A 20,785-nucleotide genomic window follows, 5' to 3' on the forward strand; every position below is an offset into this window, starting at 1 on the left:
ATTTACACTGACATAAGGTAGACTGCATTTAAAATTATATATCTGAAACAATAAATATTTTATTTTTTTAATATTTTACTTATTTACATTTTTAGAGATAGGGGAAGGGAGGAAGAAAGAGAAAGAGAAATATCAATGTGCAGTTGCTTCTCACACACCCTCTACTGGTGACCTGGCCTGCAACACAGGCATGTGCCCTGACTGGGAATCGAACCGGTGACCCTTCAGTTCACAGGCCAGCCTTCAATCCACTGAACCACACCAGCCAGGGCTAAATAATATTTTTTAATAATGAGAACTATTAATAGAGAACATGATCTAAGGATTCTGATTTAGGTGGCTATGCCATGTGGTACAGTCCTAACACTTTATACAATTTAGTATCTGTAAAAAATTTCAAAAGAGAAGCAAATTAATACTGGATTTAGAATCCCTGCATAGTTGTATAGACTGTTTACTGCATAAGGGCTCCATGTCAAGTAGCTATGCGGGGGTGGGCGATAAAATCCAGTCTGCACGCTACTCCTCAGAGCACCTAGAGAATTACCCCTACCTAAAAGAAGCATTTTAAAAATGTTTGCAAAATGGCACACTTTGGGCTAACAGTGACCCACTTGTTAAGTAAATGCCTTTTTTTTTTTTTAGCATAAAAGAAATAACATTTACTGAACACCTGTTCCTGGTACGCACCTCAGTGCTTGTTAATTTGTTCTGGAACTCGTGACAAGTGCAGACACCGATGGGTACTAAACGATGAAGCATTTTCTCTTGTGGGGCAGTGTTCGGACTCATATAAGCTCTAGCAAGTGCCATGAGCCCTGAGCAAGCACCAGGTGCTGACATTTTTTTTTTGTCAAAATGTGATGAGTTGAGGGTTTGATGAGTTCTGAAGCCAATGAATACCAAGGCATGACTATACCCATTTTTAAATTTCTGACTTTGCCTTTCAAAACAAGAAGATCTGAACCCACATCTTAGTTCTGTTGTACTGCTTTGGGTCTAGCACATTCCCAGAACTGAGGAGGCCTCAGTTCTGTCTCAAATCCTTTCTAAAATGCAGTATAAATCAATACGAGCTAAGAGATGAGTTATAGCGCTATACGGTGCCTTCATGGTAGTCATGGCATCATGTGAGTGTACGAGAACTGCGTTCCTTAACAACAGTGCTCATGGCGGAGCTCATGCAATCCTCACCACCACTCTGCGAAGTACAAGCTAGGATGATCCCCAATCTACAGATCAGGAAACTAAGACACAGAGAGGTTAAGTAATTTGCCAGAGGTCACTTAACGAAGTGAAAAATCTGGCATTCAAACACGTGGTCTGGACCCAAATTATTGTTAACCTCTCTGCAATAATGCTCCTGGTCACAGTTCAAGGTGGCACCTGAAAAGCTGTATCCAGTAGAGGCACCTGTTACATACTTGTCGAATGAATAAATACAAACATACTGATCCTCAACCAAAGATACACTCTCCCGGCCCCACAAAGAAGTGGCTCGCCTTTCCCAAGATTCTAGTCTTACCCCAATACACCATCATTTTGCCACTTTATTAAGAATAAAAACTAGAGTTAAAAATTATTGTAACTAATGGAATAACTATTACTTTCCATCCCTTGGGTTTTTAGGAGTCAAAAAACAGTTAAAAACAACGGAGCCGCCATGTGAACACGGACTCTGATTCTTTTAAGGGCCTTTTGGCGAGGCTGTGCACAGCTGCGGGCTGCTGACTGACCACTTCGGTACTTCCCTAACACACACACAGGAGACACATCTTCAGGGAGTTACAATATTGAGAGAAAAGCGGCTCTTCGAGCCCCAGACATCAGATATGTTATATCTTCTGTTTTTAACAACACCCTGCATTCGTTTTTCTAAGCATTCTATTTTCATATAGATCTCTGTTTATAAGCCAACTCAAATAATTTTGACACTGAGAGGAATAAATAAATGAAAATTGCTGGTTCTTGCCCTTTTTTTTTTTTGCTTGCCATTTCTGTTGTTCAGTAAAACTTGTTCATGCCCACTGCCATATTTCATTTTCCCATTTTCTTTCACCTTAGTCTCTTGTCTATTCTCTTTTTTACATTTTATTTATTTTTGGAGAGAGGGGAAGGGAAGGAGGAAGAGTGGGAGAGAAACATCAATCAATGTGTGGTTGCCCCCTACTGGGGACCTGGCCTGCAACCCAGGCATGTGCCCTGACTGGCAATCGAACTGGCAACCCTTTGGTTCACAGGCCCGCGCTCAATCCACTGAGCTACACCAGCCGGGGCTCTTGTCTCTTCTGATGTTACTCCTGTGACACTTGTAGCAAAGAGCTGGCCTATCATAAACTTCTTTCCTTCTATAAAAGTGAAGTAGTCGCAGCCCATTGAGAAGTAGCTCCAAACCTTAAGCTGTTCTTTGTCAAGTAGGCTAAAAATTTTACAGATTAAAAATTAATCAAAAAGTACTAGAATTCATATACCTGCAATAGATTCAAATATTAAATCTGAATCTAACAAACGAAAATCCTGGGACCACTCAATTTTAAACCAGCATCATCACATTCTTAGTGTTCGTGATGGCTGCCAAGACTTCAAAATAAATTTTTAAGTAGAACCCCACCCTTTGGACTATTTTAATTTTTTAACAGACTCATTAACTATAAATAAGCCATAAACTATATGGATACCAGATGGTCTCTAAAGCTCTGAAAAGTCTACAATTCCCAATGAAATCGGGAATGTCCCGAGAATCTCAGGCTTACCTAGTGGGTTGGTTCCAGAGGCACTAGACTAGCCGGCTCAGGACAGGCTTATTAAAAACAATAATAATTAAAACAATAAAAACAAAACAAAAAGCAGAGTACAGGTCCATCCCAGTAGGTACGGCATATGAACTTTGGTGGGGAATCAGGTTCCAACGAGCTAATAAAAATGACTGGCTCTCTCCCCAGAAAAATGCACAAATACACTTTCACATACGACATAATCCCCTGAAGACCTGCCACAGACTCATGAATTCATGGGTCCCAGGTTAAAAATAATAATAATAGTTTAGACCTAGACTGTTTTCGTAGAGTAGTTAAATGCGAGAAGGAACAGATTTATTCCCCACTCTCCCAGCAGACAAAGCTGGGAGAAACTCGCAGAAGTTGCAGTTGAATGCATGGCAACTCCTTGTAATAATCAGAGACAACAAATAATCTGACAGTTCTCTTACCAATAGGCAGCCCATGAATCTATGAGAGTGAAATACGTAGACCTCTTCAAAATAAAGGTTGAAAAACAAAAAGATTAGAGCTTTTATGGAAAGGATTCCCACACTGAGTAGAAGTGTGACTTCCAAGGTCTTTTCCATTTTCACATTTTATGATTTAAGGAGTTCCAGAAGCAAGGGAAGAAAGGATATAAAGTTCATTGTAAGGCCTCTTTTTTACTGCTTATAGGCCCTGTGTTTAAGTTTTTTTTTATAATAGGTTTTATTTTATTTTTATTTCTTTCTTTATTTTTAGAGAGAGGGGAAGGGAAGGAGAAAGAGTGGGAGAGAAACATCAGTGTGTGGTTGCCTCTCATATGTCCCCTACTGGGGACCTGGCCTGCAACCCAGGCCTGTGTCCTGACTGGGAATCAAACCAACAACCCTTTGCTTCACGATCCCGTGCTCAATCCACTGAGCTACACCAGCCAGGGCTTGTGTTTAAGATTTTGAAAAAGACTGCCCACATTAGTACTCTCTGTGTAACTGTGTCAATGTGCTTGTCTTGAAATGTAAACTATTGTCAAAAGATGTTTTTCTTAATTCAGTATTGCCTCCTTCCTTTTTATCTCCAGAAAAACTTTGTATTTTAAAAAAGTAAGTAATAGAAACCATCTTGCAACCGTAAAACATAACCCAATCAGTTTCCTAACAAGTAAATTTTGTATCCTAATTATACTGAAATAAAAATTGATAGTAATAATCCACTCAAGAATCAGTCTACATTATTTGGTCTTTTCTTCCTTCTGGATTTCTTGCACTTTCACATGAGTGTCCAGGGAATAACCTCTCTCCTCAAAAACTTCCTTGAGAGAAAGAGAAAAAAAAGACTAGGTACTGAGGGAATGCAGACATAGAACACTGAATAGGAAAAGCAGGTTTTTCATCAATACACTTTGACAACACCTGATGAGCTGAAATTCTGTGACCTCCCTCCTCTGAGGAACACCAAAGACGGGCAGCTCCAGGGAGACACGGAGCCCTCCCTATTTCCCCAAACTAAGGGACTAAGGCAGAAGGACAGCCACAGATTCTAATGGTAAACCCAGAAATGTCATTTATTCCTTTTACTATTCATTCTGTTCCTTGATAAAACGAGAACAGTAATCAATTTGAAGGTGAAAACACAATGGTTCTTCACAAACTCACTTCTCTCAGGTCACCACTGTCTGCTGGCAAATACGGTATCATCCAAGGAAATACCTGAACTTGACCAAAGACAATAAAAGCTTGTGTTGGACTAAATCTGGCAAAAGGCAACAAGATCATCACTAAATAGCAAATTTTTGATGCCTGACATTTTAAAAACTGTTTCAAAAAGTCTAATATTTAAGAACAAGATATTCTAAAATGTTGACAATGACTCTGTTAATGTAACAGAGAATCAATAAGAATATCTTAAATACGAAACTAAAAAATGCCAGATCCGAATACTGACTGCCAACGTAGACATGGTGTCTAGTAAGACACCTGCAGGAAGCATTATATTCAGAAAAAACAGCTGTTGTTTATTCAAAAATAAAAATGTCAAAGATAACATTTTACAAGAACAATTGTACTGAAGTATTTTTTCTATAAATGCAGAGTTCAGTTTCAAACTTCAAATTATAATTGAGCAGAAAAAAATAGCTTTAAGAAGTTATTTCTCTTCCTGAAAGGTTTTCTCAATATTTTGTTTTGTATATACACATGAATTTAAAGCTAAATATATGACCTCTTTCTCAAGTACCCAGTCCAGAGTGCGTGTTAGAAACTTCATATTCCTCCATCAGGTTTGTGCATGTTTTAAGGAATCTGTTTATATGACACCAAGATGTTTGTGGTTAGCATTTAATCAATTACACATCTGATTTAAATTAACTGAGTTGACAGTTTGTTGAAACCATATGGCAGGAGCTACTAAGGGTAAAAAGGGAAATAACTAAAAAAAAAACCCACCATTTAACTCCAGTGACCATCTCATTTTTTTTGCTAGTCATCATACTTCTAATTTCACTATCTAGTCTTAGAGACAATTCAATGATCCCATCTTAAATAAAGCTTGGAGCAAAAACTCTAAAAACACAAATATAAAAGGGAAGTGCATAAGATCAGGCTGGACTCTAAATGCAACAGGAAGCCGCTTTTGAGCTGGGAAGCAATAATCTTATTTGTGCTTTAGGAAGATTAATCCTGTTTCAGCACATAGGAAAAGGAAGACTGGGAATAGGAAATGAACACTGAGAATGACGAAAACATTGTTAGCACAGTCCAGTTTAGGGCAGTGAAGGCCTGAGTCACAGGAATCACAGAAAGAACCGGGAAAGCTGGGCCCCAGAGGAGAGCACAGCACAGTGGTAAGGCACACGGACTTCAGAACCACACTGGCCACGTCCACATTCGGGCTCTGCCTCTTGCTAGCTCCGTGGCCTTGGACAAGGTCTCCCCTCTCAGTCTTAGCTTCCTTCTCTATGAAAAAGGGACAATAACAGTACCTACTTCTCAACAGGTTATGACTACAGGTTTAAAAAGTGCCTGGCTAGGAATATTGTTAATTGGGATAGGACACAAGGACTCAAAAGACTAGATGGTTGGGAAAGGTGAGTAAAATAAAAGGATAAAGTGTGAATTTTTGAGTTTTGTACCTTGAAGAAAACTTCAAAAACACAAATGTTAAAGAGTAAGTTGGCAGGCCCTGACTGGTGTGGCTCAGTGGGTTGGGCATCATCCCACAAACTGAAAGGTCACAGGTTCAATTCCCAGTCAGGACACATGCCTGGGTTGTGGAACAGGTCCCTACTTGGGGGCAACCAATTAATGTTTATCTCACATATCAGTGTTTCTCTCCCTCTCTTTCTCCTTTCCTTCACCTCTAAGAATAAATAATAAAATCTTTTTTTTTAAAAAGAGTAAGTTGGCAATCTTCATCACTATGCATTGCAGCAATGTTTTTAAACAGAAGACTGGAAATAATCTATGTAAATAACTATCATTTGTGTAGCTGGTAAATTATTGAATATCCATGTACTGACTGGGTGGCTCAGTTGGTTGGGCATCATCCTGCAAAGTGAAAGGTCACCAGTTCGATTCCTGGTCAGGGTACAGGCCTGGTTTGTGGATTTGGTCCCAGGTCAGGGCTCTTATGAGAGGTGACCGATCAACGTTTGTGTCTCACATCTACGTTTCTCCCCCTCTCTTTCTCCCTCCCTTCCCCTCTCTCTAACAATAAATAAAATCTTAAAAATAAATTATTGTGCATCCATACAAGACTGTCAGCCATGAAGAAAAATCAGATCAATCTAACTGTGCTAATATAGACCAATCCCCAAATGTATTTTTAGTAAAAGAAAAGAAAAAGGCCTTTGTAGAATGAATACTCTATGTTGTGGTCTAATTCATTTAAAATTAAAGATAACAGCCCTGACTGGTGTAGCTCAGTGGAATGAGCACAGGCTACAAACCAAAGAGTCAATAGTTCAATTCCCAGTCAGGATACATTCCTGGGTTGCAGGCCAGGTCCCCAGTGGGGGGGTCATGTGAGAGGCAACCACACACTGGCGTTTCTCTCCCTCTCTTTCTCCCTCCCTTCCCCTCTCTCTAAAACTAAACAAATAAAATCTTTAAAAAATAAATTAATTAAATTAAAGATAACATATACCTACATGCATGTATATTCACATTCTATTTCTTAAAAGACACACCAGAAACTCTAACAGAGGGACTCTAAACTTTGGGGGTAAGAATACAGAACCAGGAATCTGGGGTATAAGAAAAATTTTTGTCTCCCTTATATTATCTGATATTACAATGTTTATGTAGTAATTTTCAGTTTAAAAATTAATTTAAAAAATATGAGGGGTAGGAAAGAATGAGCTCAATAAAATAATTCAAATTTACATATTTAAGTGAGCATAACTGTTATGTGTTTTATAAGCTTGCCCATATAGATACTGGTAACAGTCTAAGCTCTGGGGGTTCAAAAACACCAAAGAATGGCCTCAAACATGGTTTTGGGAGAATAAACAAAGAGAACCTTAAAAATTAAAAACTAGGCTGTATTTCAAATTCTAAATTTATGTCAGTTTGTGGTTTGATTTTCCCACGTTATAAAGAGTTAATAGCTCCCTAGGCCAGCCCACAGAAGCCCACTATACGCGCGACGATAAGCTATACCTGCAGTATTGTAACAGTAGTCCAGAGTCCATCACTTTTGCAACCTCACCTTACTCAAGTCTCAGGCACATTGGACAAGATCTCCCTCCTTCGCGAAACATTTTCTTCTCTTGGCCTGCCTCTGTGAAACCAAGCAGTTCTGGTTTTCCTTCTATTTTACTGACTTGCTTGTCCTTTCCTTCTCACCTGTAAGAGTTATAGTCTCCTGCCCTTACTTTCATGTAACCTTCCTGGGTGACCTCATCTAGTCCATTGGCTTCCAGTACCATTCATATGCTCATAATTCCAAAACTTCTATCTCCAGCTTCCACCTCTCTTTCGAGTTTGATTTACACTAAAGGTTGCCTGACCAATACCCTCTACTTGGAGGTCAAATAGGCATCTCAAACTTAATGTAGTCAAAACAGAACTGCTGACTGACCCCCAAACTCTTCCTTCTCCCAGTCTACTCCATCTTGCTTAATTACACCATCCTTCATCCAGTTGCTTAGGACAAAAATTTAGGAGCCATACTGATTCCTCTCCCTCATTCCCCACAGTAAATTCTGGTAATGCTACTTTCAAAATATATCTCATAGTAAGTCACTTCTCACCACCTACACCACTGTACCCTAGTCCAAGCCATCATCATCTCTTTAGGAGACTACCACAGTGGTCTAAATGGCCTTTATACTTCACTTCTGCCATTGCCCATGATCCATTTTTCATTCTGCAGCTCAAGAAAGCTTTAAAAAGAGCAGGTGACACCCCCTGCTCACAACTGCTAAGAGTGCCCATTCATTTTTAGAATAAAGAAAGGTCACAAAGTCAGTTTTAGACTTGCTGAACCTGAGAGATATAAGGCATGTTAATGGAGACAATGAAGAAGACAAGTATATGGCTCTCAAGAGAGATCTGGGCATAAGTCACAAGGTGGCCTTACTTATTTGCATGTGGGTGAAAAATGGAAACCATGGATCTGGAAGAGAATACTTAAAATAGCTTAAAAAAGAAGGGCAGAGTCATAGGATCAAGAATTGAGAACTCTGACACATTAAGGCCCGGGAGACAAGGAAGAGTTGGCAAAAACTACGTATGAGAGGCCAGATACATAAAAAGCAAAACAGACCCAATGCCAGAAAAGGGTAAAAGATGTGTCAAAATAAAGAAAGATCAAGTATAGATGGAGATTAAAAACCATCCAGAGAAGAGAGAAGAACTAAAAGGAAAAAATAAACCCAACAAAACACTAAAATCTTCACTGCAGGTAATACAAAGGAAGACAAACAGCTGACAACACAGTAAGGGACAACAGGACTAAGAAAGAGAAGCTAGATGGAGATGAACTCGGAAAACCATAAAACATTATTGAAAGGATTCAAGAAGTTCTAAATAACTGGAAAAACATCCCATGTTCAGGGACTAGAAGACTGAACATTATTACTCTCCTCAAACTGAATCCCACCTGAGTTCTCCAAATCAACAAGCAGATTCTCAAATTTAAATGAAACTGCAAGCGAGCCGGGAGAGCAGAAACAGCCCTGAAAAAGAATAAAGTAGCCCTGGCTGGCGTGGCTCAGTTGAATGAGCAAGGGACTGCGAACCACAGGGTGGCTGATTGGTTCTCAATCAGGACACATGCTTGGATTGCAGGCCAGTCTCCATAGGGGGTGCATGAGAGAGAACCACACATTGATGTTTCTCTTTATACCTCTCTTCCCCTCTGTCTAAAAATAAATAAATAAAATCTTTAAAAAAAAGAATAAAGCAGAAGGACTCACATTTTCTGATTTCAAAACTTGCTACAACACAATGGTAACTGAGGCAGTACAGTACTGATACATGGATAGACATAAAAAACAATAAAATTGAGAGTCCAGAAATAAACCTATATGTTTATGGTCAATTGATTTTTTACAAGAATGCCAAGACTATTTAATGAGGAAAGAATAGTATTTTCGACAAATGGGGTTGGGGCAATAGGACAGCAGGTTGAGGTAACCCTTACCTCATGCCAAACATAAAAACTAACTCAAATGAATCACAGACATAAAGAGTAAAAGTAAAGTATAAAACTATAAAAAAATGCTTAGGTCTTCATGACTTTAGATTTGGCAAAGGATTCTTAGATCTGACACCAAAAGCAAGAACAAGAACAACAAAAATAGATAAACTAGACTCCATCAAAAATGAAAACTTTTGTGCTTCAAGGGACATATAACTAAGAACTCAGAAAAACTACCACAGAATAGAAAATACATTCATAAATCATATGTCTCAGTGTTATCCAACCCCCAGGGCTCAAGCAAAGCTCATCTGAGCTTGGCCTCCTGCTCCCTTACCCATCTACTGGTCCCTGGTACCAAAAAGGTTGGGTACCACTGAGATCTGATAGGGGACTTATATCCAGAATATATAAAGAGCACTTACAGTTCAATAATACAAAGACAATCCAATTAAAAATTAGGCAAAGGATCTAATACACATTTCTCCAAAGAAGACACAGAATTAGTCAACAAGCACAAGAAAAGATGCTCAATGTCAATTATATCTCAAAAAAGCTGGGGGCGGGGGAAGGAAGCAAGAAAGAAAAGTAAAGTTGATCAATACTATTAGTCATCAGGTAAATGCAAATCAAAAATTACAGTAAGCCCTGGCTGGTGTGATTCAGTGGATTGAGAAAGGACCAGCAAAGCAAAAGATCTCTGGTTCAATTCCCGTCAGGGCATATGCCTGGGTTGCAGGCCAGGTCTCCAGGTGCGGGCCATGCAAGAGGCAGCTGATCAGTGCTTCTCTCCTTCTCTTTCTCCCTCCCTTCCCCTCTCTTTACAAAAGAATAAATAAAATCTTTTAAAAAAGAAAAGAACTATAATAAGATGCCACTTCATAGCCACCATTTTTAACCAGGATGGTTAAAAATCAAAAAGTCAGATAACAGCAAATGCTGACAACAATGTGGAGAAACTAGAACCCTCATACAATGCTGGTAGGGATGTAAAATTCCAGCTGTTCGGGAAAATAGTTTAGCAGTTCCTCAACTGATTAAAGATAGAGCATAGAATTACCATATGACTGAACAATTCTACTCGTGGGTGTATATACCTAAGAGAAATAAAAATATATGCCCACACAGAAATCTGTACACAAACATTTATATCACCGTTATTTACATTAGCCCAAAAGTGGAAACAATCTAAATGGCCATCGATGGATAAATGGATAAATAAAATATGGCACATCCATACAATGGAGTATTATTTAGCCAAGAAAATGAATGGAATACTGCTACCTGTGCTTCAACACAGATGAACTTTGAAAACATTATACAAAGTAAAAAAAGGCAGTCGCAAAAGACCACATAACACATGATTCCATTGATATGAGAAGGTTCGTCATAGGGAAATCTAGAGCAACAGAAGGTAGACTAGTGGCTGCTTAGGGCTTGGGGGAAGGGCTGGGAGCAGGGGATGACAGTGACAGCTGAAGGACATGGGGTTTCTTCTTGAGGTGATGACAATGTTTTCAAATTGACTGTGGTTATAATGATACATGTCTGGATATACTAAAAAACATTGAATTATACACTTTAAATGGTAAATTGTATGGTATATGAATTATGTCTCAATAAAGCTATTAAAACATAAATGGAAATGTTAAGAAAAAGTTTAAAAGGATTAACCTCTCTTGTGCTAGAAAAAAATAGATAAAAAATGGAACTGCAAGCTATTTATAAAATAACTACACTAAATAGCTGCAACCTAGAGGACACAACTAAAGCAACGTACAAAAGAAATTTTCTTTAATATTTTATTTTTTAGAGAGAGGAGAAGGGAGGGAGAAAGAGAATCATCAGACCAGTTGCCTCTCGCACACCCCCAACTGAGTGCCCGGCCTGCAACCAGGCCAGTGCCCTGACCAGGAATTGAACCGGTAACTTTGTGGTTCACAGGCTGGCATTCAACCCACTGAGCCACACCAGCCAGGGCTGAAGTCTTATTAATTTAAACACAGAAAAAATGAAAAGAATATTAAGTATCCAACATAAGAGGATAAAATAACAGCCCTGGCCAGGTGATTCAGTTGTTGGAGCATTGTCTCTCACATCAAAAGATTGCAATTTCAATTCCCAGTCAGGGCACACACCTAGGTTGTGGGTTCAATCCCCAGTCAGGGTATAAATGGGAGGCAACCAATCAACGTCTCCCTCTCCCTCTCTCTCTCTCCCTCTTTCTCTCTCAAATCAGTAAACACATTCTCAGGTGAGGATTTTTTTTTAATAGAAAACAACCACAAAAGAAACCTAAAAAAACTAAGGGAAGGATTTAAAAACATGAAAGAAAAAAATTAATACAAAAAAAAATAAAACTAATTTTTAAAATCCAAGAGCTGGTTCTAAACAAGAAAAGGGGGCAAGACCTCATTTGTACAGAATAAGTGACAATGAGTATAAAGTGACAGTGTAGTCAGAGACACAGGAAATCTTTTAAACCATACAGGGCTGTGCAACCTCGTGGCCTGTCTGGGCCACACTGGAAGAAGAGGAGCGGTCTTTGGCCACACAGTAAACACAAAAACACTAACGAAAACTGATGAGCAAAAAAAAAGATCTGAAGTAAATTTACGGCTTTTTTTTTTTTTTGAAGTGAACATATCCTCATGATTTTATTGTCACATAATAAAGCAAAAAATGAAGCTTAGAACTGGAGCACTTGGCCCCTTCTCTTCTCATCTCCTCCCAGTTCCGAATGCACGCATCTCTTCACAGCCAGCGCTCTCTTAGCTCTGCAGCTGGGCTCAACACACTCAAGCCTCGGCAAAATCTTCTTTGTAGTTTTAGCCTTTTTCCAGAAAATCAGCTTAGCCTGCCCACCATGGCCACCCGGCTTCTTGTAGTAAGGCCGCTTCCCCTGCGCCTACGGAGGGTCCTTACCCTCCTAGTACTGTGTTACTTTGGTGGGGGAAGGGGGGGGCGCGGAGGCGATGCCACACTTCTTACAGACCGTCTGGCGCGTTTAGGGACGTTCACCGGGTTTGCGAGAGCGCTCACAGCATGGAAAGGCAGATTTACGATTTTGTGTTGGGCCGTATTCATAGCCGTTCTGGACTGCATGCAGCCCGAGGTTGGCCACCCTGCAAAGAATATCTTGCTCAACTTCACACAAATAATTTTGAAAACTTGGATAACGTGTTATTTTCTAGGATAATATAAATTATCAAAGCTTACCTCAAAAGATATAAGTTGTAAGCAGTTAAATTATCATGGAAGTAGAGATAATTGCTAAAGAGCTATTATCTCCCCCAAGTACTCAAGGTCCAAATGATTTTATGGGCAATTCAACCAATCTTTTAATTTCAATGCCATTTAACCAGAGAGGGAAAGAAAGGGGGGGAAAAATGTAGACAAAGTTACTTTTATGAAAGTGGCATAATTCAACAAAGATAAAACACAGAAAATTGCAAAGCAATTTAGCTTATGAGGAATGATGCAAAATTTCCAAATGAAGTTTAGTAAACAGAACCCAGCCACGTATTTAAAATAATACACAATGACAGAGTGAGTGGACTAAGGAATGCATGGATGGTCTCCACGGCAGATCAGTCACTACATTTCACCACAATAGTAATCAAAGGGAAAATGACATAATTCCCACAGAGGCTGAGGGGCATTTGACACAATTTACTTTCATGTTTAAAAATCTTAATTAAATGTCAGCGGCTGACTACTTGCACGTGATAAACTATGTGCACTTCGATCTAAAGTCAGGTCGAACCTTAACAGGAAAGCACTGACGACATGCCTCTGAGCTCAGGAATAAGACAGAGACCCGCTACTACCTTCTAATATTTTGGAAAGTACTACACAAATCAACTCGATCAAAGAAAATAAGTATAAAAACTGGAAAGAAAAAGCTAAAATGATCTTTATTTGGTTACCTTATATGTAACCGCAAAACCCTAGAAAAACAACTCTTTTTTATGACTATTTATAGAGTATTAGAATTCCAAAGGTGGCTATGTATAAAATTAACAGAAATCAATACCATTCCCATATTCAAGATAAAAGTTATAACAGAAGTAGGAACCCAACTTACAAAGAGCAACAAAAAAGAGAAAATACTGAGGAATAAACAGAATGATAAGTGTGAGAGGTGCATTATGAAAAAAAAGTGTCAATGGTACTGAGGGATGCAGAAAAAAACTTGAACAAGAAATGAATATGTACCCTGTCCTTGAACAGAAGATTGAACCTCGAGTAGATGCAATACAATCCAGTATCAGTGAAAGTACCAACAGGATGGGGAAGGGTAGCTTGATAAGCAGATTTTAAGTTTTATGGAAAAATAAACAAGCAAGAGCCCTGGTTGGTGTGGCTCAGCAGATTGAGCAACGGCCTGTGAACCAAAGGGTCACTGGTTCGATTCCCAGTGATGGAAACTGCCTGGGTTGTTGGCTGGGTTCCTGGTTGGGGACGCAAGAGGCAGCCGTTTCATGTTTCTCTCCCTCTTTCTCTCCCTCCCTTCAGCTCTCTCTAAAAATATATGAAACAAAATCCTTAGAGAAAAAGAAAAATAAGAATATTCAGGAAAACACTGGGAAGTAGCATGGGAGAGGACTATGATCGAATAACAAACTCATTGGATAAGAAATCAATGAAACAGAGTGAAAGTCCAATAGAACCCAAAATTAGATTTAAGAACTAAATATACCGATAGACAACGTTTCAGTGCAGTGATAACTGGACAGCCACCTGGAAGAAAAGTAAAGTGGGATTCCTACACCTCGGTACTGGACACAGTTATATTTTGTATGGATCCGTGTATTTAACTTAAAAATCAAGTTAATAAAAATACCTAGAAAAAAACAAGAATTTTCATTTTCATTTTAGTCAGAAATAATGTTGAAATTGGGAAGACTTTTCTATGACACGAAAATCCAAAAAGGACTGAGAATTACAACTATAACATTTTCCCTCCTGCTACAAACATATACTATTAAACAAAGTCAACAGCCAAATGCCAAACTGTGAAAAGTATCTGCAACATATATCAAAGACAGAACACCAATTTCCTAAAAACAGAGTTCCTATGAACAGTATCAAACATACCAATAGAAAAATGAACAAAAAATATGTAACCACATGAATAAAAAACAATCAGATGCTATAAATAAAGGAAACAAATATGCTTCTTATACCTCCTGAAAAGGTGGGAAAATATACCTACTACACTGAGTATTTTTAAGTTTGATAACCCACTCTGTTATCGGGGTATGGGCAGCCAGCACTCCAACACCAATAGTGGGACATAAACTGGTACAACCTCTGTGGAGGGCAATTTGACGATATCTATCAAAATGTAAATAGTACATATCCTCTGACCTGCAATTGTACTTCTCGGAATGTATCACTCAATGTGCAAAGTTATAGATGCACAGGGATATATGCTGATCACCATTTGCATTAGCACGACTAGAAACATTTTAAGTGACCAGCCAAACAAAGAAATGGTACCTCCCTCTCATCCACTACCCTGCATCTTTCTGAAAAGGATACACAAAAAAAATGTATCATCGGTTGCTTCTAGGGAAGGAAGTCAATTAGCAGAGGTCAAAGGTAGAAGGAAAACTTGCTTTTTATCATATGCTGTTTTGTACCATTTGGATTTTATATCATGAACATGTATAACATTTTTAAACTTTCAGATTTCGGTATTATTTTTACCCAGCTTTACCAACTGTTATAAGTATTTCCCTCTTTTTCTGTCAGTTTTCCAGTTTCTACATTAGCAACAATGTTTTGTTTTCCCAGCTAATACTCTTACATGGTATTTAATAAAACCCAGAGTTAATCACAGCCTTAACTTGGATTCCATTATCCCCCTGATCGTCTTGCCCCTGGCCCTACCTCTGCATACCTTCTCCACAAAAAGCACTGTTCTCTATTCTTTATGGTTTGAGTGGAGATTATGAGTTCGTAAAAGTCCAGGACCTCGAAGCTATGAATTTCTTGGCCTATGGGACAAACAGTCAGTACTGTATTTTAGGAGGCAGCAAAAAGGCAAGAAGCTGTTCAAACAAAGTTTCACAAAAAATCATTCGTGCTGTCACCATGGAGGGTCTAGTCCACTGCTTTTATGTTTAAGAACTTGATTTTATCCATTTGTCCAGGGTCAGCGGGGCCTATGAGGAGAATGAACAGCACTAACCAAATCAAATTCACAAGAAACTACCTGCTTACACATAATGACAATGTATTAATTTAGAATTTAAGAATATATGTACATGAATATAAGTAGTTTTGTGTGTGTGTGTGTGTGTGTGTGTGTGTGTATAAAGAATACCAATTCATGTATAACAAGGACTCACACACAAATGGTAAGTATGCCCAGGACAGCCACACAGTGTTACGAGTGTGTATAGAGAAAAGAGAACAAATCGGAAGGTCAGAGAAGGCTCCTCTGAAAAATACAATGTGACCAAGCTGAGATCCAACAGATGAAAACTTTAAAAACAAGAGAGCGGAATTATGAGGAAGAGGGTTCCTGGATATTGGGATGGCATGTGCAATGGTCCTGAGGCAGAAGGGAGCATGATATGTCCAAGGAGGTGGGAAAAGATCAAAGGACAAGACCATATGACACAGGCTTAACTAGAGCACTAACTACAAACCATGTGGTGCGTGGTAGGCCATATTAAGAATTTTTGTCTTATCCTAAGCAGTGGAAAGCTAGCAAAGGATTATTAACTCAGATGAGAACAAACCTGTGCTTGCAAAAGGTCAGCATGCTATATGAATTGCAGGCAAGAGCAGAAACAGGAAGACTGCCTAGGAAGCTACTGTAGGAGACGCATGTGACAGATGATGGCAGCACGGACTGGAGTTGGGACAGAAATAAAATGAATAGGGCTCGGTGACCGGTTACACCTGAAATGCAAGAGAAAAGAAAATGCGAAGGAGGATACCCAAGTTTTGAATTTCCATAACTGCATGGAAAGAGAGAGAATGCTCCAGGAAGACCAGGCTGTTTTGTTTCCCTGCGGGCTGGATAGAAGAAGGTAGGTGTATAAAAAGCAGGAAAGGGATATGGGTACCCAGTATCTGGAAACCTTGGTAGAAAAAGATGAAAAAATGGAAAATGGCATTAGAGTTCAAAGGAAAGAGAATGTAAACTACAAAAACTTAAATATGTATTCATGTATGTATGTATTACCTCCAGGGTCAGCCATAAAACCAGCCTAGACATTTCTCTCTCCCCATCACCTAAAATCTTTTTCAACGTCTCAAGATAAAACCTTTCAGTAAAGAGAGAGGAGAAGCCCAAATGCAACATTTAGGAAAATAAAGCACTGGTGTGAAAGAATTTCAAAGTATATACTGAGATGTCAGATGTTCCCAATTCTGAGAATGAAGAAAAGACAGAAGCTGCCTATTTGGGGAAGGAAGAATGAGGAGAAGAAAGCTGAAAGGAGAGGTTGATGACCCCACAGCATGAATTCTCACATTTTAACACGTTTATCTTTACCTCTGGACAAATGGCTGTTCTTGGCCTAGTGTGCTAAGGGAATGCAGAAATAATAGCTCCACACCAAGGCCCCAGATCAGAAATCATGGCTTCCACTGCCATCAGCTGGTGGCAGAGAGGAAATGCACCAACCTGGTTCTTGGAGCCTGGAAATGCCTCTATGAAGCCCAAGGTGTAAGTCATCTAAGATTCAAGACCTAAAGATTGCAGTAGTAAAGGGCAAGCTGGTGATAGCCTTTGGTAAGAAATTTTTCTTCTAGTCTGTCCATACACCAAAATATACGTTTCTGCTATTAATTTGGGGTAAGAAAAAAAGACTTTTTTCTTTTTCATGTTACAGGTCACTTACTATTTACCAATTGTAAAATATCCAGTCTGATACTATCCTCTCAAAACCAACTCCTGGTATATTATACATTTGACTACTTAAAACTGCTTCAGTGTGAATTTCAATGGCGCATAAAAGGGATTCGTGTGCATTTCTAGCATACTTCAGTAACCTTGTCACAAATATAAGAAATTGTCTCACTGATTGTGCAAAATTCCCTTTGTTATCTTCAGATGAATCAAATAACAATTTTTGACTACTTAGAAGTACAAGGCACAGTAATAAACACAATTCAAAAACCATCATGTTCTCAAAACTCATCAGCTAAACAAATATATTACTGATAAAATCAACTTCAACATTATTCACAAAAAAAACATGGTGAATGATTAACACATCATCCTGGTAGTTCTCTTCATGGTAAAAATAAGCTTTCCCAACTAATATTGACATTCTGTGCATTATTTACTTCCCTACCTTCTTTACTACACTGAATATTCACTTACAAATGTATATCTTTACGATTGTCTGCACATACGTTTCCATTTGATTTGTCTTTGTTTTTTAAGGCAACTCGAAGGATAGGGAACTGTGGGCCGAAACATAAAATAGTCACATGGGGTACATTTTTTTCCAATTCTTAACCGGCTTTTCTTTCTTTCTTTTTTTTTAGAGTAGACACAGTATAATTTTGTCAGTATATTCTTGATTTTTGTTTTCTCCCCTTCAAATGCAGTCACAGTACCCGTTCTGTCTCTGGACATTGCAAAATATGAATAATTCGACTTGTTTTCCCTAATTCTCTTGGTTCTGTTTTCCCACCCACCTTCCAACAAACCCCCACCCCAATCCTTTCTTGTTTCAAAATGCCTATTACACACTCGAGGTGATTTTTACAAAATCGCTTTTTTGGAATGCTCTTCCCTCTTCTCTCCTTAAATGAGTACCCTTTGAAAAATAATTTCCACAGCTAGACGCCAGTGTCTTTTTTTTTTTTTTTCCTTAACAAGATCAAACTGCGGAAAAGGAAGAGACTAGGAACCGAGTAAGCGAAACATTCGGGAATGTCAGTGAGACAGGGGGCTCTCCTCTGAACAGAAAACACAACTCTCAGCACAAAGCTTGCAGCAGAGTAAAAATACTTTCTTTTCCGTTGTGTTCCTGTTCCCTCCCTGACCTAAAAGACACCTTTCCTTTTCTCAAAGCCCCAGTCCCTTTGCGATATGTGGGGCCTGCCTCTCCTCCTCTGAAGGAAAAGAAAGCCAGGGAGAAAAGAAAAGGTAACAGTCACCTTCCCGCCGTGCCCGCAAGCTGTCAGGAGCCCCGGACCACGTCCCACGACTCACCTGGCAGGTGCGGCCGTCCGGAGAGTTGCACGAAGCGGTTCAGCTGGCCAGTCCCCCGACCCCCGCTGCCCCCACTGCCCCCGCCGGCCCCGCTACCTCCGCCGCCACCACTACTTCCCGCGGCTCCTCCTCCCCTCCGGCGGTTCCTGTCCCAGCCCTGGGCGGCCGACATGACCCGCTAACGACTGCCGCAGCCCGGTCCCGGCAGCCCCCGGCCCGGCCGCACTAGCCGAGCCTCCTTCCTGGGCTCCTCTTGAGACCCGGGAGACAGGGGAAGGGGGAGCGCCCGGTCTTCACCGCCGACCAATGACTGGGTGACTTTGTGACAGGCAGCCAATAACCAGTTGCCTTCTTGGCAGGTGGCGGGAGGCGGGGAGAGACGTGGTAACCATAGCTATGGTTTAAAAAAAGTGGTGGGTAGAGTAAGGCAGAAGCAGCCACTCCTCACTCGCATCCTCCGAGCTTAGCCAGCCGGCGTCGCGACGCCTGCTGCAGGAGCAGGCGAGCCAATCGAAGGCCGAGCGAGGGAGGCCACGCCTGCAGAAGGAGCCTGGGCGGTGGCAGGTACTCCGGGCGTGTGAGTGTTCGCGAGTCGTTCCCCCCCCCCCCCGAGAACACTGAAATCAGAAATATTGTATGCTCGTAATAAACACAGGTGGAGACAATACAGTGTCCCTCCAGTTCTGCAGACTGAGATTCCTTTCCCTGACCGCAGACACACAAAGGCCGCTTGGCCGGGGGGAAAATCCATGGGCGGGGTCAAACCTTAAAGAAGGAGGTAAACCCGGGTTTCATTCCTCTTGTCTTTCAGTCTGACTGCACTGACTGAACTCCCTAATTGAGTGTAAGCCACGTCGCAACCAAACAATGTTAAACCTGGTTACCAAACATGGGGAAATGTTCAAGCTCACCAGTAATCAGAAAAACACAAATTAAGACAGCTCCCCTCCGCCGCGCCCCCGCCCTGACAAACCATTCCTGGCTCATTTAGGTTAGTAAAAGATTTTTTAAATAACACCCAGCAGCGATTAGAGTGCCAAGAAAATAAGGGTACTTTCAAAGGGGACTGATGGCTATGTAAATGCTTTTGTTAAATCAAACCTCTTGCTCGCTGAAAATTTTGATCAGCTTAAAGACAGGAACAATTACAGAAGATCGAAGAAAAATGTAGATGTACACATCAAAAATCCCTATTGTTCCAAAATGAGACCAAAAATTTGGCTTTGAACTTTCTAGGGGCGGCGCAAAGTTGGAAAATACAGATTGTTCACTGCTGTCTATGAATTGTAAGGGGAAAGCATATAAATTCTGCAAAGAAAACAAAAGTTTTCGAGGTTTTAGATCAGGTGGCTTTTTGTGTGTGTTAGGTGCTTCATATGGGAGAACCTCATATGATGTGAAGGAAAAGGGAGAAAGTCTGCTGGAGTTGAGGTTGCATACCTCTTCGTGCAAATTTCATGTCGCTACTAGCCCCACCTCCTTATTTTTCTATTTCAGTCCCTGTGGGCAGGTATTTGATCCATTAAGCACTATAACACACTGCTTAGGAAAATATTTGAGACCTGAAAAGAAGGCTTATAGCTCTAAAGTATAAAAATCTAAATTAATAATGTTAATTTTCTAAAGAAACTGTACCAGTGAATAACTAAATAGCAGATAAAGTAAATTTTCTTTTTATAAAGTTACATGTTCCAAGTAATAAGTAGCGGATGATAGAATATCACCATTTTGCAATCCCTAGTGAATGCAGAAGTCAACCCATTTTAGCATCCACCACTGCTAGCATCACAAAATAAAAGATGAGACGTGTGTCTTTAGAACATAAAGATGACAATGAAGTAGTCTTGTAGGGGAAAAAATGAACCTGAATTTCATCATACATCTGTATCTAACTACCAAGTTATAGAAAATACAGAGGACAGAAGGAAAAAAATTATAGAGGAACATTTTTTAAAATGCTGCTACAGAGATGCAAACAGAAAAATCCAGACTATGGAAATTCTACAGGATAAACAAGCTTCTTCAAAAAATAAATCGCAAAGGAAAAAAAGAGATTCAGAAGGAATGATCCATAGGTTAAAAAGAGACTTGTGAAAGTTGCGTAACCATTGAATAGTAATGTCTGAACAACTTTGTTAATATATTAAAACCACTGAGGCGTATGTTTGAAAGGGTGAATTTTATGGAATGTGAATTATATCTCATTTTTTAAAAT

The 20,785-nt window shown here is 39.7% G+C and overlaps 1 protein-coding gene across 1 annotated transcript in view; it reads right to left on the reverse strand.

Annotated features, from left to right (window-relative positions):
• Window positions 1–18,864, reverse strand: part of KLHDC10 (kelch domain containing 10) — a 55,894-nt gene extending 37,030 nt beyond the window's left edge. Inside the window, exon 1 of the mRNA XM_037165800.2 lies at window positions 18,571–18,864. Coding sequence (XP_037021695.1) covers window positions 18,571–18,742 — 172 coding nt within the window. The 5' untranslated portion in view covers window positions 18,743–18,864. The remainder of the gene's footprint in view (window positions 1–18,570) is intronic.
• Window positions 18,865–20,785: the final 1,921 nt, after the last annotated feature.

This window comes from Artibeus jamaicensis, unplaced genomic scaffold (genome assembly GCF_021234435.1).
Source record: "Artibeus jamaicensis isolate MK-2021 breed Jamaican fruit bat unplaced genomic scaffold, CSHL_Jam_final scaffold_3307, whole genome shotgun sequence".
NCBI classification, from domain to species: Eukaryota; Metazoa; Chordata; class Mammalia; order Chiroptera; family Phyllostomidae; genus Artibeus; species Artibeus jamaicensis.